Raw genomic sequence first — 13,199 nt, 5'->3', positions numbered from 1 at the left:
AACCCGATGGACCTCTGGTTCTCAACCATCGGCCTTAATGACAAGCCGCCACGCAAATCGAGGAACATTCTCAACCCCTCAACTGTATTTAATGGAAAGCCCGGTGCAGTTTGAACCTGAGAGAGTTCAAAATTGGCGTCCTTTAGAGATATTTATCGAATACATGTTCAATCAAATATGAGCGTGAGTTCAAAAGCTGAAGTTTATATTCAGTAGGATGTTTAATTTAATGATCCTAAAAAGCCCCGACCCCCATATCAGAATGGTTTGACCCAACCTGGCAAAAGCTGCTGAAAACATGGACGAGCTGGTAAAATAAACACTACGCAGCATAAAAAGTCCCTTCAAAATAAAATCACAGGATGAAAAAAAAAAAAAAAATAGTATTTTGTTGCCCAAGCAAAGGCCCACGACCCATTCCAAACATGTCCGCGACCCACCAGTTGAGAACCGCTGCTATCGAGAACCCTCACCGAACCCTCCAGAGAACCCTCAGGTGAATGCACGGTGACTACCTGGGCTTCACCTGTGGCTCTTTTAGTGCTTGTGTTCTCACAGCGGAAAAAAAACCCCAAACAAAACAAACCTGTGTGGGAGGTCAGCGCATCGGCCAGACTATTATTTTTCCGTCTTCTTCTTTTCCATAGCGTGGGTTGCCCGTTTGCAGCTTTGCACGGAGACGGTTGATGTCGGGGCAACTGTCGGCAATGATTGCCGCCGAGGTCGCTGCCAGAGGGTGTTCGTTGCCGCCGGCGGAAAAGCGCCAGCTGCTGACGAACCTTTTTAAAAAAGCGACACTTTGTCGCGACACAATCAGAAAGAAAAGCGCGTGCGTACACAATCACCGCCGCCATGGCTGGATGTACCTTTTGAAAGATCTGAGAAGTTGCACGTCAACTGTATTATTGACTGTCGCCTCCGACGAGCCAGTGATGTGAATGGATCTTTTAATTGCCGCTCGTCTTCCTCTTTACGTCCTTCACAGTACCCGGTCGCCGTTTTATTCACGGGGCTCATTAGTATGCGTCGCCTAAACATTAATTGCATTCGCATTCATTCTAATTTGTCTTAATTTTCCTCTTCTCTCAACGGGAAAAAAACAACAACAAAATATTAATACTACCCACTGCTTACTCCGTGCCAGGCAATTCAAAAATGCTTCAGAGAGGACAAGAAAACGAGCCAGACGCTTTGCATATCAACATGATTCCAAACCTCGTCTTTCTTGGAAGTGGCTTCTTTTGAAGACACACGTGCGGGAAAGAAACGGCCACACTTTCTGAGTTTCCAATTGAAATGGTACACAAACAACAACAACAACAAAACTTCCCCGCCTCGCGCGCGTCTCTCCAGCTGTGTCCGTCCTCTAATTTTCCGGCAAAAAAAAAAAAAGGGCGATTTTTGGGGGGAGAATTTTCCGTGGCACGGTGCAGTGTTTCCATTGCGACGCCGTCAGTGCTCGTTTGAAGGTGCTGGAGGTCCTGCGGCGTTCTGTTAATCAGAGCGTGTATGGCGATGGATCTCTAATCGCCTCCGCTGTAATCGCCTCGTACATCACGCAGACATGCAGGCGGGACAGGAGACGCACACGCGGGAACACGTGAGCACACGCGCGGCGCGTCAAAGCGCAAATACCGTGTGGAGACACACACACACACACACACACATGCAGCTGCCGCGTGCGTCATCAATGTTGGACGTGGTTGCCGGAGCTGGAACACGTCGAGGAACGGGACCCCCAAATGAACGCTGACGTCTCTCCGCGTCGGCTTTGTGCAAGGAGGCGAGTGTTCGCTAACACTTTAGCGGTAACGTGCGCAAAACTCAAAATGCAGACGCGCGAGCTGGATTATTCGGCTAAATGTTGGATTTTTTTTTATTATTTTGCAAATGAAACTAGGCTCCTGCCGCGTGTAAACGGCTAGCTGACCCCCATTCATGTACTTCAAATAGGTCCGTGCGTCACAGTTTGAATAAGAGTTATTGTATTATGGTGTTGTGCTTCGACCAATTGAAAGCGCTGGAGTTTTTTTTTTTGGGGATCATTTATTTGAAATGCAAACACACGCGTGAAGACAATGAGACCAACTGCTTTGTTTTACCATGTTATATTTTAATTTCTGCAGAGACAAAAATGACAAGCAATTTATTTACACAAACCTGTACAAAAGCAAATTAAATTATGTAAAATATCTCATAAATAGAAGTGGACTTGCGTTCAATACACTTTGCCATGTTCAGCTAAGCTGCGTGCATAGTGACTCATATTAAAACGATGACAAATTTTGTTCCTCAAATTTCTATATCAACATCCAGGTCGCAGGACAAATAGTAATGGTTAATATTACAAGTCTCATCACACACTGTGAGGGCCATACGAGTGCAGGAGAGCGCGGACTGGACACACACCTCAAGCATGTCGGTGGCAGGAACTTCCCAAAAAAAAAAGTCGACGCTGCATTCGATGTCGTTGCCAATGTATGTTTTTTTTTTCCCGGTCTTTCATGTCGTCTTTTTGTTTGAGGCTCACGCCACGCAGAGTCTTTGTTCCCATCTGATCCAGGGATCCAAAGCGCCACCTCGCACCGTCGTAGCGAACATCACACGCCGCTTATTTGGCGTACAGCAGTTCCATCACCTGCCGATGCGCCGACTGTAAATCTGCACGCGAGCGCCGCGGCGCTCGGCACATCCTGAGGTGTGTGTTCTGTCAGCCTCTCTCCCCTGCAGCCCCCCTCCTCCCACCCCCACTCCCACCCTTCCCATCACTTCCACTCCTCCGAGTAAAACCGTCACATTAGCATTTTTATCTCCAGGCTCCCTCAACGCCGAGCAATCTTTATTTCGTTTTTTTTTTTTCTTTCTCCTCCATTCTCCCGCCCACATTTCCTATCTGGCTATGCTTCTATGTTCAGTCCTAGAGCTTGTTTCATGCACAAAGGTTACTTGACCTCAGATGTCATACATGTACATGAGTGGATCACGACAGGAAAAAAAAAACAAAAAAAACCCCATTATATCGTTATTATTACTACCAACAAGCAACTGTTGAATGTACCTGCACTCATTCGGTAACGCGCTACGCTAGGAATGGATGTTTCAACGTGTCATTTGAACCCAGCGAACCGCCCTTTGTGTATTAGACTCACTGGCATTTGAGTGGTTGTCCTCCAAGAAGCCTTTGACATCACGGGATTTCATCTAAGATATGCAAATGTATTTTCAGTCCGTTCTTAAATGCCACCCCATCTTCTTTTGTGAGCGTGTCAACATAATTGTTTCTGCACCGTTCCAATCCAACGTTGAATCATACCCGTTGGTATAAAAAGGCACAATTGCATATTTGCGTTCACTCTAGTATTTTTTTTTTTTTTTTTTTTTTTCAGAAGCACTCTAAATATACAAAGTGGCACCAGATAAAGAAAAGAAAAAGAAAAAAAAAAAAGTCAAACACAGAGTACATTGCCATGATCATTTCCACGGTTTGGACGATAACAAACACATGTGCGGGATTCCAAAGAAAAATACAAGATGGAGGTAAAAAAAAAAAAAAAGTTGCAACTCTCGTGATACAAAGTGGACGTGAAGTGGACGGTTTGGGCGTGTGCGGTTATACAAGAGACGGGCGAGATTGTGTCATGTATGAAAAATAAAAACAACAGCATGGACTGGACTGATGTACTAAGTTGTACTACGTGTTACTTCAGGTATAACAAAAGCAAGCAACCAGGTGGATTTCCATGTTTACAGGGGAAACATTTTTTTTGTACATTTTGTTTTACAGGGTTTTTTTCTCTTCTTCTTCTTCCTTCTCCATCGAGTGAAGTAAGTTCCCATTAAACGTGCAGTAAAAAGTAAATATTTATGTATACAGTTGATAAGTATAGGAGCACTTTCTTTCCAACGAGTAGTACTTACAGACTATAGATTGCCGGAAAGCAGAAAAAGCTGCTCCGGTCAAACCAAAGGGGGTTTTGCTAACATACAAACAAAACAAAACAAAAATAGGTTCCATTGCATCTGATATTCTTTTGCTTTATTACAGTCATGAGATTTTGCGCCTGTGCAGCTGCGAAAAAGAAACATCACTGTAGACGGGGGGAGGCACAACATCTCAACATTGTCGTGTGTCTGTGTGTTCGTGGTCATTACGAGTCAGCTCGAAGGATTTCATTTAGTTGAGACGTCACATCCTCATCTCAATGAGAAACTCCATCACGTGGATACTTACTTAGACCTAAAGCCCCCAAAACATAACAAAAAAAAGCTTTTTTTTTTTCCTTCTGTGTGTAAATGAGGGAATGCTTCATCCTTTATGCGGGAAGCTTTGGTTTCACTTTGACACCAATTTCTTTTTTTTTCCTCTCAGCCTCTCATCCATCAACATCCTGGTACCTGCCGCGTCCAGAGACGCTGCGTTTTGATTGTTTCTCCATTGAGCTGATTCTTACATTCTTGCTCAAAGATGCCGTCACCACGTTTTGATGGAAAGCACAATCTACGAGTGTGACTTAAAAAACAAAACAAAAAACAAAAAAAGGACTCTTGGACAGCCACGTGTGGGTTAATGTAACCTTGACGGCTCGAGTGGAGGTGAAAAAGAAGTTGATGCGTGTTGTCCACGTGTACATTATGATATTTATTGCTCTGTCTATCACACAACAAGAAAGAAATAACAGTAAAAAGATGTCCTTGCAGCCGTTTTTAGGAATAGCTCGGCCATGTTTACGCCCCTCTAAGCCTATTATCGGTGTACATCTACAGTATACACTAAAAATAGTCCACAAACACACACTGTGGACTGCATATCGGGCCCCGTACGCACATATAATTTCAATTGCACCTTCGTATTTTAATCTCGGTACGACACAGTGTGCTTCCCCAGGACTTTTAGTCCAGCAGTGCCCTTGGCCTCAGTTAAATGGATCTGTGTGTGTGTGTGTGTGTGTGTGTGTGTGTGTGCGTGTGTTTGCATACAACATTGCGGGAAAAAACGGGTAAGTATTACAACTTGACATACACAATAGCATCCAACCGAGGTGATCCGGATCGCCGCGACCGTGTGCGCGCATGCCTTTTCCAGCCGATGCGGCGATTTTGCATCGAGTAAAAGGGGCGTGGTCTCCACCCCGCCAATCAAAGACAAAGAACGAGAGACTGAGGAAAGGTAGCAAGACAAAAGGGAATGATAGCGGTTAGCGCCTGCTGCTGTGGTCCAATGTTTATGTACAGAGAGCGACTTTTCCGCTCAGTCCTCAGGAGTTCCTCGTACCAGCAGCAAATCCCATCAGCTCCCATGTCGGTCCAAGAATCTCCATTTTGAAGAAAAAAAAAGGGGACTCACACGAGGGTTGTTTTCCGGGCTGAGTATTTAAAGCTTCAAGTCCTTATAAGATTTGCACGCGGTTAAGTTTTGGTCTGCTATTGAGCAACTTTAACCACAAACAGTCTCGCTGAGACGGCTCGGCATGAGAGAGGCCATTATGTCCAATATATTGTTGCAGCCACTGAACATCACGGCCAGAGCAGTGTTCTGAAACTTTAAAAAAAAAAAAAAAGAAGAAGAAGAAGAAGAAGGCATAACCGACACACTTTGAAGTCCAAATAGTCCACATTTACAGCTTTGTTTCTAGAAAAAGAAAAACACAAAAACGGAAGAAAAAAAAAAGAAGAAATTGTCTCTTTTGTACAGTGTCATCTTCAGGGAATGGGGCCTTCATGGGGGATGTGTGTGTGGGCAGGAAGGGGGGGGGGGGGGGGTAATGCATGCATGTACTGTATATGTAAAATGAGTTGATTATTGTACAGATTGACTGTCAAGCAGCAGATCGTGTCCCATGAGCCCGACTCGCCAGTAGAACAGCCTCCTCCCAAAGTCAAAGTTCCTTCTCCTCCTCCTGTCTTCCAGGTCATGGCCGGAAATAGCGCTTCGTTTTTTTGTTTGTTTTTTTTAAAAACCGTGTACATGTATCCACTTAGATTTGTCATTAAGGAGCTGTCGTAAAAGTCTTTGGAGTAAGTTTCGTCCTACCTTGCAGAACAAGGCTGGCTAAAAAGCCGCTAGAGCTGTAACAACTATGCCTAGTGTTGTGTTTTTTTTGTTGTTGTTGTTTTTTTCCATTGCCACGTGTCGCGGCACAGCGGGTGGTGTGTTCTCGACGCTCACAGGTACACCTCCCGTCGAGTCAGAGTACCGCAGGATGTCGGCTTGTACTCCCCGGTAGGCGCCAGGGGGATCTCCTCGGTGGGGTGGTGCAGCGTCTCCTCCCCGCTTCCCGGAGAGCCGTAGGAAGGCGAGCCGAAGGCCTCGTAGGAGGAGGAGGAGGAGGCCATCTTCTTGTTGAGCAGGTTGCGATTGCGGTCGCCCATCATGTGAGCGGCGGTGGGGTCTCCGTTGGCCATGGCGGCCAGGGCGAGGGTCTCTTGGCTGCCGGGCTCGGCGCCGCTGCCGCTGCTGCTGCTGCTGCTGCCGCCGCTGCTGCTGCTGCCGCCGCCGCCGCCGCCGCCGCCGCCGCTGCTGCTGCCGTTGCCGCTCATGAAAGTGGAAAGCTTTGGTTGTTGAGGGGTGGTGGTTGACTTTGATGGCCGTCGCTCGGGCGACGTGCGCACGGGCATCCAGCAGGAGTCCGAGTGGCCGTACTCGTCGCATTCCCTGGTGCACTTGCCAGTCATGGCTACGTCAGGCAAGGGCCGAGAGTCTGGAGGAAGCAGAAGGAGAGGGAAAACCGAGTTAAAGGCACGGTTTGTTCCATTGAAGTGGGATATTTAATGATGAACTAACATGGAGACATATATTTCCTAGCACTTAGTGTTTGGTGTGGTGTGTGTCACATGGTTGGGCTATCATGGATTCCTTCATTAGATGCGTGAGTTTTGTATTTTTTTTCTTCTTCTCCCTAATGAGGTCATCACAGCATCTAAATGTTAATGGGAGAAGGTTTGAAAGAATACAACGGAAAAAAAAACCACAAAAAAAAACAAAAAAAAACGGTCACGATGGCTCCCAGGCACCGGATGTCACAGCCAATGCAACTTCTGACTTTTATCGCTCGTGGAGAGAATTTAGCTCTGACGGATAAAAAAAAGACAACAAAATTGCATTTGTTTTCATGCAGGGAGCCCATACCACATGACAGAAAGGGAAAACACCAATGGAAAGAAGACTCCGCTGGCTACGACAACAGCCTCAAACTAAAAAATAGTAGCGTGAATCAGAGTTGAAATAATGTCATGCTTCAAAACGTGTTTGTGCTGAGAGGAAGAGGAGGGTGTGGGAGGGAAGGAGGAAGGAGGGGGGGGGGGGGAGTTCAGATTCAGTTTGCCATGATCTAAAATGTAAGATGCACAATTGGGCCTGCTCTGTGAGTGTGTTTGTGAGATGTGAGCGCCAAAAAAAAGACCCACCCCATTTCCTTATCTGGTGATTGACAGACGGCAATCACATTCTGATCTAAGTAGCTTAATAGCTTTGTCTGGCTAAAGCGCCCCGATATCCTCTTAAATCCACTAATAGGGTTCTTAACCAATTACCTAGCTGGAAGCCGGCCTCAGATTAACTATGTCTACTGTATTATTGGGGAAAGCAAATGACGTGCTCGCAATGTTACACCAGGAAAACAGTTTTGACAGACGTCATAATGTTAGACAGCGCAAGAGTCTGTTTCGGTGCAACATGGGGGGGAGGGAGTTATCCCAAATACAGCGAAAACAAAGCTGAGTAGCTGAATATAACAAAACTGTAAGAAAAGAAGTAGGAGTCTACTCCACGGCCCTGACCTGATGACATTACAAAGAGTTAATAAGAGTGCCAGTGTTATAGAGATGCTTTGTTGGATGTAATTTATTCATGACCTGATGCAAAGTATGGAAAACCAAAAATAAAGCAAAAGCGGAGGGTGAGTGCAAACCAAGCCAAGCATGCCTTTGCCCACATAAAAAAAAAAATTCAAAAGAGTTTGGACCATGGCTTACTTTTAATGCTCTTTTTCTCCTGTAAAAGACAAAATAGAACAGAAATCACTCTTTATGTATCGCACTTGCAATAATTTCTATATATATATATATATATATATATATATATATATTGTATGAGAAACCTTAGGAAGCATTGAAACTGCCGCTAAAGGACACCGAGTTATGCAGAGCAGACGCATGGCCGAAGACACGATGCGGCCGAGACGAGGACAGCAGAGGACGGATAGGTCGGAATAAAAGGTCAGAATAAAAAACCGACTGATTGATTAATCACAAGAAACAAATGTGAATGCCTTTTTTTCAGCAAAAACATTGCTTCGAGAGTGCCATTCTTGCGCAGCCCAAAAATGCTCGGTTTCTCCTAAATACTTATTAGAATCCATTTTCGTGACACAAATTACCTTTTGTAAAACATCCGCTAATGAGTGCCAGTCAATATATAGCCAGAGCCTCAGGGAGCAGCTCGAAATGAATATAACATAACTATTCATCATTTGTCAGCTCCACTTCTGTTGGCGGTGCGATGGAATGTAAAACAAGCTAAATAAATGAGAAAGGCAAAGAAACTAACACAAAATAGCGGGATGCACCGGCGATCACAAATAGTTAGCATGCCAGCTGATGTGGTGGAAATGATAACGGCGGCCATGGGCGGGGAGAGGAGACGTCTTTGCCTCCCTCTCCCTCCTTCCCCCCCCCAACGTCTCGGCTTGACAAACACATCAACGAGTCGAGTGGCTAGCGGCGACTGATTGTCTCGCTCACGTTCACCTCTACGATTGAGCCATCGCGCTACCCACAATGCACGGCGGCTCTCACGAGGTCCCCGCGGCGCCCTGCTCCTGAAATGCTTTATCCAATGGCCTCCTCACCCCAAGTCGCATACAGACAAAAAAAAAAAAAGAAGGGTATGAAGAAGAAAATCAGCGGGGACGACCTCTCGCTTCCTCCAGCTCTCGTGGGTAAGCGGCCGACCTCCGGCGTCACGTCTCCGCCGCCGCCGTGCGCGGTGAGCCGCTGAGGTTGTTAGCCGGCTCTCTGTGTGTTGTCTGCACTGAAAGGAGGCTGATTATTTCCTGGCCATGCTCCATTGACTCGGCAGGCTCGCTCAAAATGAAGACGTTTCCCGCTGAGCTAATGAACTGGGCCGCTACATCGAAGGAAGAATGCTGTATTCTTTCCTTCTTCTTTTTTTTTTACGCCAATCTTTACAAGAGCCACCTCCCATCGGGTTGGGCCATCAATATGAGTGAACCATTTAGATCCATCTGTCCTTCAGCTCTGGACGAAAAGTATGCTTGAGTTGGCGTTAGCTAGGAATAGCTGCGCGTAACGCTAATTCACCTCATCACTCTTCCCTGTTAAACCTTCGCTGGCTCATTCAAGTCAAAGTTTACTTTAAATGTGAGACTGTGAGGCCGCAGAATGAAAACAAATCATACTACGGGTGCTAAAAAAAAGACACTAGTGTAATTGTTTCAAGTATTTCTATGGCGAGGACGCGCAACGTGGCTCCCAAACATATTCATAGAGCCTTTCAAGACCCGATTCAGAAATCAGGACGTAGAAAACATCTTCAAAGAAAAGGCCCGAAGAGCACGCGCAGCGCTGTAGCCGGCTTTTGTTGCATATTCACAAACACCCCGCGAGCTCACGCTATCAACTCCAACATAACACAATACAAGTGGGTCACTCGGCTGTGTTAAAAAAAAGAAAAAAGCCTCGCTGCAACACTGAGAGACTGAACAAGGAGGCCCTCCATACCGGGTTACGCCCCCGGGGGCTCGGGCCCTTGTTGTTTGGGGACCCGGAGCGCGAAAATAGTGGCACAGTCTGGGCCCGCTTCCTCCAACCGCTGGAAGAGGAGAGCTTTTTTAGCCAGCGCCCATAAAGGCCCCACGCTCGACGCGAGCCATTAGCCCTTTTTTTTTTTTTTTTACATCTACTCAAAAGAAGCTTTCCGGAAGAGCGAGGAGGGAGAGGAAATGATTGACGGATGAGTGAGAAAGAGAGGGGGGTCGATGGGTAGAGCGGAGAGAGCGCCGCGGCTTTCCCCCTGACATGTAATTCCGGATGGACAAAAGTCGCGTGCGGCTGAAGCGACGATTGCCCTCCGGGATCCTCCACTGTGGCGCAGCGGCGCTCGCGGATATTTGTGCCTCGCGCTGTTGTCGGCGGCGAAGTCTTTCTTCGCTTGTGCGCGGGGGGGAGGCGGGCTGAAAAGTGGGCCATCGGTTGAGCCGCGGCTTTTCTCGGCCGGCTTTAGTCAGCCACCCTATCAGCTGACTGGCTTACACTCTGGGATATTTCAAAGGGCCTCCGCTGCCGGGTTACAGTAGCGATTGGACGCGGCTGCTTTAGCGCTCGCGAAGACGTTTGCAGTGGTCGGAGGGAGAGAGGAAGAAAACAACACGGAGGGTTAAAGTGACATCTCCTCTGGCCTCATGCACAGTGATGTCTGTTGCGTGGGCATTTCTGGGCAATTACACGTTCGTGTGTGTTGTTTGTGTCACAGCACTGTACACTGTGCTTTCACTGCGTGTCAGCAAGTCCACTTGCCAGTCGGCATTCATCTACGTCACCGGCACTTTCCCTCTTGAGCTGTGTCGTTCCCCCGCACCATCACTTTCTCCTTTCTCCCGCTCTCGCCATGAACCGCTGCGGACTGAAGCGCCGCCGCCTTTCGCCCTCTCGCCCTCTCGCCCTCTCGCCCTCTCTTCTTCTCGCCGGCAGATTCGGCCCAAACAGCTGAGGCATTGAGAAGGAGGGAGGGAGGGAGGGGATGGAGGGTGGAATGGAAAGAAAGGGAAAAAAAAGAGGGAGCGACCGAGACGGGGAGAGGAGACAAAGCAGAGGTGATGTGTCCGCGTGCGCTGCCGCGTCCGCGTCCGCGTCTCTTTCGCGGACATTGCGGTCGGCCGGACAGCGGATCGGGGTCAGAGCGGGAAGAAGAGAGGACGAGGGCACGCGGGACAGGATGAAGACGGGGGGGGTGATGTAAAGAGGGAGGGATGGGAAGAGAGAATAAAAGAGAGAGAGAGAGAGAGAGACAAGGAATAGGAGAGAGTGTGTGCTGAGTATAGCAGGGTCAGGGCCTGGGAGAAGGGAAGCGGCAGATTGAGTGGAGAAGACAGCATGGCTGCCTCTGGGCCGTCACAGGCCAAACACACTGCCAAAGAGAGCAGTGGAGAGGAGAGCCGGGGAGACAGGAGGAGAGGAGAGAGAATTGAGGACATTAGCAAAGACAGGAGGAGGAGGGAGGACAGGACGGGAGAGGAGAGAGTTTGCGATGAAGGGAACTTTGACAACAAAGGGCTGCGCTGTGCCGTAAATACATCGCGGTAACGCGCTCTCACACACATGCTCGCATCACCTTATCAACCCGAAGACCTCGATTTAGCCGCTTTAACGCTTCAAATTATCTCCCCCCCCCCCGACAACACAGTCCTGCGTGCTTGGGTCCATTCCCAGGCGCCACCATCTCCACCATTAACTCAATCCAATACACCTCCGTCACATCAGGAAAACGAAGGCGGCGTGACCTCCGGATGCCATTTGGCGCTCGTCCCCCCCCCAAAAAAAAAGCGTACGTCTCCTCGACGGAGACCAGAAGAGGGGAAAGTTTTCAGGGTCGGGGCGGAAAGTGCAGCGAGCCCGGCTTGGAGAAATGGTTCTCGTGATTGCCTCGCGCAGCCTCATCAAAGGGCCTGCCTGTGCGGACCGATCTGTTTCACGCGGCGGAGCAATCGGCGTGAAGATGACAGTGTACATTGCTGGGTGTCACAGGGATTACTCCGTGTGGGCTGAGGGGAGGGAGAATGAAATATTTATCCCGAGAAAACCAGCTGCTGGAAACGCTCGGGCCTTTCGTGACAAAATGGGAGGCGGGGGGGGGGGGGGGGGGCGGGGGGGGGGGGGGGGGTGTAAAAAAGGAGACAAATGAGAAGTGATCACGAGAGACGGCGAAAGAAACAAACAAAAAGCGAGACGGGGATGGGGACGAAGCTCAAACGGGGAAGGCGGCGGCGGCGGCGGCGGCGGCGGCGGCGGCGGCGGCGGCGGCGGCGGCGGCGGCGGCAGACGCAGCCCCCCGCGCACTCGTCTTCCTCACGTTCCACCCCGTTCCCGCCTGGAATCGGGTCCCGCTTAATTAGGCGGAACTCGCCGACTAATTACGGCGTTGAGCGCGAGGCTCGCTGTGTTCGGCTGTCTGGCTTTGCAGGGCGCCTGTGGCATCGCCTCGAAGCTGAGAGGTCCTCGGCATATCAAAGACAGACAGACTCTGGCTCTGAACACACACACACACACACACACACACACACACACACGCACACGCAACTAAAAGGTGGCTGTGGGGAACCAAAAGGAAGGATATGGAGGGAGGAGAAGAGAGGAGGCCCGAGAGGAGAAAATAAGGTGAGGGAGGAAATGTAGCAGCGTCGGGAAAAAGAATAGCTGATGAATTATTAACGCCGCGGCGGCGGGTTCAGGCGGAACAATATCCACGGGAAAGGAGAAAGAGGAAGCGAAGAAAAAAAAAAAAAAGCGATATTTGTCTTTCTCTTGCTGAGATGTTTGCCAGACAATTAAGGCGGGATGGGAGAGAGGAAAGGCACACGCAGCGGTGCAGGGGAAGATGAGAACAAACGAAGAGTCCCGGGGAGCGGTGACCTTTTTGGGCAACGCAAGTCATGGTGCGCCCCGCCGGCGCCGGCATTAATTGATTGCAATAACGGCGGCGGCGGAGATTTCTTCGGCGGCGCGGCAATCCCGCTCGGAGCAGTTGAGATCGGCCATTTTTAATGGAAGGAGGGGGAAATGATACATTCTCCCCCTCTCTTTTTTTTTTTTTTTTTATCACCGATTTTATTGAGTTTAAGGCCTGAAAATCCCGGCCCGATGGGTCCGTTCTCGTCGCACAGCCGCGTCCCCCTGACACGATGCAACAGACTGGAGCACCTGGCATCAGTGATTCTGCAGCGCAATTGCAAAAATTGCCACACTTATGTGCCGCGGCCTGCAGGTAGCGAGGCAGCGGCGGCGCATTGTCCACATGGCATGCCGGGACAAATCCGAGAGGGCCCTCCGCACCGATGGGCCGTGGAACAAATCCATTATGTTTCCCCCAAGGCCGTCCGGCCATGTCTATCTCCTCCCCGGCCCTCTCTGGGAGCACGGGGGCGTGCCGCTTTCTCACCTCGCAACACCTATTTATTTCTGCTATA

At 49.0% G+C, this 13,199-nt stretch overlaps 1 protein-coding gene across 5 annotated transcripts in view; it reads right to left on the bottom strand.

Moving 5' to 3' along the window:
- Nucleotides 1-2,760: 2,760 nt before the first annotated feature.
- pcdh7b (protocadherin 7b) overlaps nt 2,761-13,199 on the bottom strand; it is a 105,815-nt gene continuing 95,376 nt past the window's right edge. For 2 of the 5 annotated variants that reach the window (XM_068587689.1, XM_068587692.1), the window contains exon 3: nt 2,761-6,698. In XM_068587689.1, coding sequence (XP_068443790.1) covers nt 6,163-6,698 — 536 coding nt within the window. In that variant the 3' untranslated portion in view covers nt 2,761-6,162. Of the gene's footprint in view, nt 6,699-7,971; nt 7,991-13,199 lie in introns of all 5 variants that reach the window. The other 3 variants (XM_068587693.1, XM_068587694.1, XM_068587695.1) reach the window with 3 other exon arrangements.

This window comes from Clinocottus analis, unplaced genomic scaffold (assembly GCF_023055335.1).
Source record: "Clinocottus analis isolate CAN_PGR_092001 unplaced genomic scaffold, fCliAna1.0.p SCAF_21, whole genome shotgun sequence".
Lineage (NCBI taxonomy): Eukaryota > Metazoa > Chordata > Actinopteri > Perciformes > Cottidae > Clinocottus > Clinocottus analis.
This window is presented reverse-complemented; position numbering and strand designations above follow the sequence as displayed.